General features: G+C 37.3%; 1 protein-coding gene across 1 annotated transcript in view; it reads right to left on the bottom strand.

The window, feature by feature from the left end:
- Nucleotides 1-652, bottom strand: part of Dsg4 (desmoglein 4) — a 32,444-nt gene extending 31,792 nt beyond the window's left edge. The window contains exon 1 of the mRNA XM_010643373.2: nucleotides 591-652. Within this exon, the coding sequence (XP_010641675.2) occupies nucleotides 591-652 (62 nt within the window). The remainder of the gene's footprint in view (nucleotides 1-590) is intronic.
- Between the last annotated feature and the right edge of the window lie 8,552 nt (nucleotides 653-9,204).

The raw sequence follows: 9,204 nt of genomic DNA on the forward strand, positions 1-9,204 counted from the left end.
TGAGAACCTTCTAAAGTACTCTTTCAAGATCAAGGAGAAGACAAATTAACTCTTTAATTAAATAATATTATCATAAAACATGCCTATGCAGAAAGCAATAGGAGGCAAAATTCACTGCTCCTAAGTTGCTTCTGAAGCATTAACGCATGCTGTTTGCTTTGCAGGAAAAAAGAAAAGGATGAACTGAGAAAAGCAGAGACGCCCTACAGAAGAAGCATAACAGGAAGTATATACGGGTACTGTGCTAGTTCTATTAAAGATCAAGTCTTTAATCGTCTTCCCTCTTTCTCTAGGAATTTTTGAATTTAGTAAATAAATGAGCATAGGATGTCACATTTCTTCTTGGTATTTTTTGTTTTAAATAAAAAGAAATGGTCTTGTTTAATAATCCATCTCTTAAACTGGTGAAAGCTGGAGGTGTGTGCCTTTTGGCAATGTTGAGCTCCTGCAGTGCTTTTGAAGTTCGTAGCCACTTAAACTCTAGAATGACGCTCACTATACCAGCCCTGCTGCTGTGCTTCGAAACTAATGTTCAGATGAGTCGGCACAATGTCACTTGCTTGAGAGTAGCGTGGGCATCATTTTCCAACCTTAGGTGGTAGCACGCCTGACCACACTCTTGCAGAATGATGTGCAGCAGAGTACTGTACATGTTGTTTGCCTGGATTTGCTTTGAAAAAAAGTTTACAGTTTCCTAGTAATCTTCTTCTTTATCCTTTTTAAAATTTTTTTGTGTATTTTGACTGATTTGTTCTGCCATTTTATCATCAGTGGACTTAGTCTAAGTGAGTCTAACCTAGCCATAAGTAATTCTGTAAATAAACTTTTCTAATTGAATTTGCATTAGTCTAATGAATTAGTCAACCCAATCTTTATCCCTCTCTGGACCTAGAATTAGAAGCTGCTGCCTTGCCTCTCTCAAGGGTAGGAAGTTATTATGCATGGTGTCTCTTTTACATTTGTCCACTGCAAGGTTGAAAGAAAATAAAATAAACTCCAAAGTGCCATGTTTGCTTCAAAAGAATTTATCACTTATATGTTTCTTTCTTGGACTATAGAAGTATTTTAATAATGTGACTTAAGTATCACATAATCAGATATAACATACTTTTAGTTGACATCCCTCTACTATGAAAGAGATTCACAGGGAAATAAGTGTTTTAAAAATAGGCTGGATAGCTTGCCTCCAAATTTCAGAACCACTTGGCCTGGGTATTTTCACAGCAACCTGCTTGATTTAAGTAAAAAAAAAAAAAAAAAAAAAAAGATGGAAACAATTGTATTTCTAATTATGAACTTTAGAATTGTCCTAGAATTTGATCTGAATGAGATTGTGTCTCTGAGGCCATTTAAGTCTAATTCAGCTAGATTCTTACTTGGCATTTCTATGTTACTGGGTCCCTGCAGGCATCCAGGATCCTTTGAAATTAACAGTGGCTGAACTAACTCCTAGACAACATTTTGAAAAATGAAGATTAAAAAATGGAACAAATCCCTCCTAGAAAGCTTGATAGTGGACAGAAGAGACAAGACGTTCTCCCCAAGCCTTTAAATTCTACTTACCATTAGGATGATCAGGAGGCACATGTTTCTGAAAAGGAGCCAATCCATTGCTTTGGGAATCCCTTGCACACGGATACCAGGGAGATTCAATTTTAGTCCCAGTCTTCTTGGCCCCAGATTAGGCTCTGCAGGGAGATGTGTTTGGAGATGCCCTTTTAGGAGGACATCAGTGGTGACTCTGGTGCTCTCTGGGCTGAGGGCTGAAGATACTCTTTAATGACTCTATTTCCCCACCCCAAGCTCCTGGGCTCCTCTGGAAGGCTGGCATTGTTTGGGCTCTGGGTAAGGATGTAGACACACCTTCAGTCTTATTGCAATGAAACCCTTTGTTGGACACCAAAGAAAAATCTTACAGAGCGAGGGCAAGATTTACAGGGAAGATACCCAATGAATAATAAATTACTCACAACATGAAAAATAATTAAAACGCTAGGGCCTATCATCAGGCTGAATAAAATTAGAAGGCTGCTTCTTACTGCCAACATTGTAAAAGCAAAATTACATATACTGACAGCACACACACACACACGTCCACTACAACTTCGGGGAATGGACACTTTTGGCAGAGCGCATCATGAGAAGGCACAGTCTGAAAGTTTGGTACAGGGAGAAGGACAGAATAATGAAACTCTTTCAATTTAGCCAACTCCTGCTTCCCCTTATAAGAAGTTCTGTACTTGAGCTGTGCTCTCTGTTTTAAAGTTGTTCTGGAATAACACAGTTACGTTGAAGAAAACTTCCATTTAACTAGTACTAGTGTGTTTGTTTCCAAATTTGGCAGCTTTTACCTGCTTATATAATTGAACTTCTGTGATGCTATATTCACAGAATTGTTTTAAAGTTGCAATAGAGTTTCTTCACACCTCATGGCACTTCCAGTGATTAACAAAATCTATCCCATGAATGAAGAACATGTTTTAAACTGCCACAAATGTTTACTAGGGAGAAGCTGCATTTGGAAATCTGAAACTTGAAGTAAAAACAAAAAACCAGAGCAGCATCTGGATATTTTTGATATACTTTTCCTTTTTTAATTTCTCTTTTCCCCATTGTCAGTTGGATTTTGAATAGGGTGTTAAGTCTCCTCATGAAAAAATTGCAGGTTGGCGGTAGCATCAATAAACATTAAAAGAAAACGCAGTTAAATGCTCTCTAATTGCTAATCCAGGTCGGTTAGGGAATTTCAAAGGAAGACTGCTTCTTCCTTACCCCACTGCTGTAACTCAGAAACAAGGTGGACTCCAGCAATGGAACATATGACGAGCAGCGCTTGGTCTCTTGAGAAACTTAGTTTGTCACTTTTGGAAGCAAAGGAGAGTCTAGACAACCAGAGGGCTGGCATTGCATCCTAAAATGAAGACAAATGAATTATATGTTGGGGGTATTTATGAGAGAGAAGGAAATTGTATTTAGACAATGGAGAAAAATGGTTGGTACAATGGGTCTTGTGCAAACATAACGATCTGAGACAAATCTTAAATTTGGAACTGTCCGCCCAATTAAAATATATTTAATGTGACCAGACAAAGCAAATGTTTGCTATTATTTTTTGAGGTATTTCTTCAGGTAGTCCCCAAGGTTATTTGAAGTAATGGGGTCTACCGCAAGATAATTTTAAAGAAAGGGTTTCCAGTCAGAGGCCTAACTGCAGTATCTCAACAAATGTCTCTGGAAAGACATAAGAAATTGACTCGGAACTGCAGTAATTTGTAATTAATTTCAGTGCATTTCAGTAGTAGAACTAGTACTTGGGTTGACACAGCATTTGGTGACAGATTATCTCAAATGCTAATGTAACCTATACTCACCGAATGAATTATTAACTTACTGTTCATTGTGTGTACCTAGTTCTTCAAAACTAGACATTTATTAAAAGTTATGCTTGAGTAAATAATTATTTGAACAACTTTTCTTTGTATTTTACATTCAACTAAGCTCTCATCATTTTTTGTTTTCATGATTTCTGGGGCGGGAGAGGGCCCGAAGTTTGAAAGGTAACCATTGCATTTAAAATTTAAAATAAAAAATTTCCTTTTACATGTATGTCAGACCAGCATTTGGTTATTTCTGCTCACGAGTTGTGCCCTCTGTCAAAGTGCTGGTGTACTGTGGAATCTAGGAACACGGAGGAAAGTTCTTGCTTCTCAACGTGTGAGCAGCTTATGATGCCTGAGACTTTTGAAGACACAGGTAAAGTGTTCTGCCAAGGCCTATTGGCTGTAATCTTACTGCAGATCTTTGGAGAAATTACTGTGCAGTACTTGATTTATTTGGGAATGGAGAAGGACGTTGAGAACTTGAGTGAATTAGTGAGTGGGGCTACTCCTTGGCTAACAGCTCAATGTATACATCTGTCCCTAGAGACATGTTACAACAGGATGTGCAGTGCTTTGTATCTCGTGGAAATTTAATGTGCAATTGAATCATAGAAACACAGGAGAAGAGTAGAAACTGTCTCAAGTTAATGGACTTTTAGGGTTAATAAGATATGGCTGACACCCCCTTTTTAGAAACTAGTCAGTTCGTTGTGGCCTGTGCCCATGAAATCCTTTTGGGTATGTGTCTCAAAACTGAGATGTGAGAGGGTGGTGGAATGTATACGGAGGCTTCATTGCCTTTCCAGTACTGTACGGTGGAGTCACCAACCAAAAATAAACATGGGAGACCTTTGTTTGCTATGGGAATCGCTGTAGGACAGCAGAGATGCGAAAAGCCAACAGAGACATGCTAGTGGATTTACGATGATCCACAGTCAGTCAGGGTTAGAAGTAACTTGGAGATCAGGGAGAAGTCAGTGTCTGTCATGATGGTTTTCTCTCAGCAATGACTTCCAAGAAGTTATTGTAGGTTCAGGGGCAACATACAATATGTATTTTATTAGTACATATTTGAAAATTGGTCATTGTTTAGCCAACTAATGTATTTTTCTTTTATTTCAGGCAATATTGAATTAGAGTAATTTATTTTTCTAGAAGAATTCATGAAACAAGTTTAGATCTTATGTAACATTGCTCTTCACAAGAAGAAGATAAAATTCTTCTCTAATGCTCTATCTGGAGATAGTTTAAAGGTTCTCACCCTTGTTTTTGCTATGAGTAGCTAATTTTTTTTCCTGTAGTGTAATATTTTCTACCTTCAGGAATGCTATTCATGAGGTAAATTTAAAAAGAAAACAGCAAGCAACAGAAATGGGTACTGGATCACTCAGGTGTAGTCTTCAATTTGTAACTCCTGATTTCAGTGGAATCACAGAATTTGAATTTGGAGATTATTATCATGAACAGTATGATAGACCATTTTCTGTTGCTGTAACAAAATATATGAGGAGGAGTGATATATATATATATATATAGATAGAGAGAGAGAGAGAGAGAGAGAGAGAGAGAGAGAGAGAGAGAGAGAGAAAAGAGGTACATTTGGCTCACACTTTAGTAAGCCTGAAGTTCAAGGTCAGTGACCCCATCAGAGTGTTTTGTGATGAGGCCCTTCTGGTTACATCACAGTATGGCAGATATTGTCATGGCAGAGAACATATGTGAGGGAGAGAGTAGCCACATGGCATGATAGAAAGCAAACAAGACTCAGTGGCCACTCTGCTCTTTCTGTAACACCTCTCTACCTTGAAAACTAACGAAGGTCACCCAAGAAGTACATTACTGCCTTCCAAGGATGGGGTTTCCAGTGACCTCACCATCTCCCACCATGTCCTACCTCTTAAAGGTTTTCCCACCTCAATACCACTACATTGGGATCACACTTCCGGAACATTAACCTCAGATTACACACTCAAGTAGCATCCAGTCCATAGCAAGCAGATATAACAAGTTCTGTAGAACTAAGAAATGACCACCCACTAGACCATCACCTAATTTAGACTTATTCCTTAGGATAGTTGTGGGCATGATTTTAACACACAATCCCCAATGACAAAGCTTGCTCAGGAGTCTGAGCCTGAGTAGATAAAGAGCAGCTACTTCTGTTTCTCTTGAGTACTTCCGGTCACTCTGGAAACAGTGCAGTAAATATTAATACCTAAGACACTGTATGGAGATTTTATAATCCAATCTCTCTTCCTTCTCTTTTATCCTGGTTATAGCTGTATCCCAGACAGGCCAAAGTTAGGGCAAGAATTTCATTTCCTGCTTCACAATCAGTTTGTATAAACGCGAAGCCATTTTCCAGTGTTGGCTACAGTGTGAAGAGAACATAGTTGATGACTGCATATTATTAGTTAAAAAATTTAACATACTTTAAACACTGCTGAACTATTGAGTTTAGTAGTTATTTATATGAGAATTTTCATATAAGAGAGAGAATACTTTTAGTAAGTTCTCCACACTATTCGTCTTTAATTACAAATCAGGGGCATTTCACTTGCTCAGATAAAATTCTACCTCGAACTTCAGGGATGCCCTGTGTATTTCATTACTGTTTTTTGCTTCTGTAATATTGTCCAAAATAGCAGCATATTTTCATTCCACACATCATCACCACATAGAACACAGTGAAAACTTTAACTTTTATATTTTTCTTTTTTTTTTTTGAACCAGGGATTGAAGTCCCGTCCTTGTGCTTGCAAGGCAGGCCACTGAACTGCTGAGCTAAATCCCTGGCCCAACTTTTATATTTTTCAAAGTAATGCCACAGCCAATTCGATATGTGACAGCACACATTTGCTTTGAAAAAACAAATGCAATCTAAACAGGCAAAGACAGAAATTTTAGGGCAAAGTTTTCCATCAAATTGTTGTAGTATAAGGCTACAAGTAGGTATTGCTTAAGTATACAGGGCAGCTATATTTCTTAAAAGTGGGTGTCAGAGGAAAGGAAATATAAAACTCTTTATGGTCCTATACTATGTTTGTCAGATGTGGTGCTGTCATTCTAGAGGTGACACAAACAGAAGGGTTTTCATTAGCCAGGGCCTGGGAAGGGTGGACCAAAAAGGTAAACAGGCTCGTCTGAGTTTTGACCTAGAGTGGGTGCGGCCAATACATGTCCGATGGTTCATCTTCAGCACTGAAGATAAACATCCTGTCCCTCATTAAGACCAGGTTAGAAATGGCAACAAGGGGCCAGCCAACTAAGTTATTTAGTGGACATTGAAAATCATAGTGATTAAATGTCAGTTTCTGAAAGAGTTATGCTAATGCCATAGTTTGCACCCTAAAATCATACTGCCACACTAACAGAGGTTCCTTGTTTTTTTGTTGTTTTTAAAATTTTTTATTAATTTTATTGGCACATATTAGGTATATAACAAAGTTACATTCATCATTGGGATCTTGTACCTATACATGACTTATCAGGTACTTATTTATTCCCATTCCCCAGCTCTCCCCTCAGCCCCTCCACCCTTCCCTGTTTATAAAGACATTGCTTCACTGTTTTTCCTTTTCACAAATATTTTCTTTTCCCTTTTTACCTTTCCCCTACTCCTCCCACTTCTTATACTCTTTTAGACTCTTCTTCTTTATTGCACAATATCAATTATACATTTTAGTCCTTATTTACACTTTTACTTTTTCACACCAGAGAAACTATGTGGTATTTTCTCATGTGAGACTTATTAATTTCACTTGAGTATGGCCTCAATGTGCACCCACTTAGCTATAAATCTCTTCAGTTTCACGTTCTTTATGGTTGAGTAATATTCCATTTTATTAAAAACTCTGCATCTTTTTTATCCAGTCTCCAGTTGATGGGCAGTTGGACTATTTCCAAGTTTTACCTATTACAAACTGTGCTGCTATAAACATGGGTGAGCATATATCGCTGTGGTATGACTCCTTTAATTCTTTTGGGTCAAATGGGACTTCTAATCCTAGCTGTTTGAGGTATCTCCATATTAATTTCCATAGTGCTTGCACCAGTCTGCACTCCCACCAACAATGAAGAGTTCCTATCTCCGACAACCCTGCCAACATTTGTTATTGGTTGATTTCTTGATAGCAGCCATTCTTACTAGGGTGAGAGGGAATCTCGTGTTGTTTTCATCTGCATCTCTCAAATGACCAGTGATGTTGAACATTTTTTTCATATGATTATTTGCTGCTTTCAGTTCTTTGTCTGAGAACTGTTTGGTCATTTCAGATCCCCATTTTTGAATTGGGTCTTTATATGTGGGGGATCTGATTTTTTTGAGTTCTTTATATATTCTAGATAGTAGACCTTTGTCTGAGGAACTCCGATAAAATTTTTTCCTACATTGTGGGTTGTCTATTATCTCTGCTTGTAATTTCTCTCATAGTACAGAAGCTTTTAAAAAAGATGAGATCCCAATTGTTGAATCTTTGTGCTAGTTCTTGTGCTACTGAGTATTTGTTCATAAGGTCTTTTCCTATGCCAATATAGTCAAGAGTTCTGCCTAACTTATCTTCCAGCAAGTGTAATGTTTCTGTTTTAATATTTAGATCTTTAAGCCACTTGGATTTTAGTTTAGTGTATGGTGAAAGATACGGGTCTAATTTTAATCTTTGACAAGCTGAAATCTAGTTTTTCCAACACCATTTAATAGAGGCTATCTTTTGTCCAGAGAGGGTGTTTGGCTCTTTGTCAAAGATGAGGCAGCTCAGTATGTGAGGAGATGTTTCTACATCTTCTAATCTACTGATCCTCAGGTTGTTTCTTTGCCAGCGCCATACTGTTTTTATCACAGTGGCTTTGAAGTATAGTTTCAATTTGTGGATTATGATACCCCCTGCCATGTCTCTGTTGCCTAGAATTGCTTTTGGTATTCTAGGTCTCTTCTGATTCCAAATTAATTTTTGTATTGTTTTCTTTAGTTCTATGAAATAAACTGTTGTGATTTTAATAGGGATTGCATCAAATCTGTATAGCAGTTTTGGAAGTATGCCCATTTTCACTATATCGATTCTTCCTACACAGGAACAAGGGATGTCTTTCCATTTTCTTTTTATTGAGTTTATTGGTACAATCTAGGTATACAATGCAGTTACAGTCATTATTGGGATCCTGTACCTTTACATGATAGTTCTCGGTTCTCATTTTTTTCCCCTTGTCCCTGCCCTCCCTTCACCCCCTCCTCCCCTCCCCACTTATAAACACTTTATTTCCATTTTTTCAGTTTCTCACATTTTTTCCTCTCCCTTATTACCTTTCCCTCACCCTACCCACTTTCCCTACACCTTTAGCTCTTTACTTCCTATTTCACATTATTAATTATCTCATTAGGATCCTGTGTACTATTATAGTTTTTCACACCAGAGAAACTATTCGGTATTTCAGTTAAAGAAATCTCTATATGAGCATTAAAAATAGGGAATCCTAAAATAAAACTAAAAAGGAAAATAGAAAAGGCAATGATTTAAGATTGAAATAATCCTTAATTATGAAGATGAAGATGGTCCCTGAACATATTTAAATTGCTTCTTGGTCTTGTAGTCTTATTCTTTTTTTCATTATTTAGAGAATATTAGTTTCTCTAATCAAACCCACATATATATATAACCTTACATATTAAGTACAGTGCGTTACCCCTGTACAAATGGAAAAAAAAATAGAAAAAATTAACATTTCTACACCAATATGGCTGTCCATTTCTCTATAATGCCAACTCAACACAGTAAATTGGGATAACTTTTTCCAAAGTTGACAGCACTGTTAAAGTTTCCCAAAATTC

The sequence above is a fragment of the Fukomys damarensis genome, unplaced genomic scaffold (genome assembly GCF_012274545.1).
Source record: "Fukomys damarensis isolate Sample0158 unplaced genomic scaffold, DMR_v1.0_HiC HiC_scaffold_30, whole genome shotgun sequence".
Classification (NCBI taxonomy): Eukaryota; Metazoa; Chordata; class Mammalia; order Rodentia; family Bathyergidae; genus Fukomys; species Fukomys damarensis.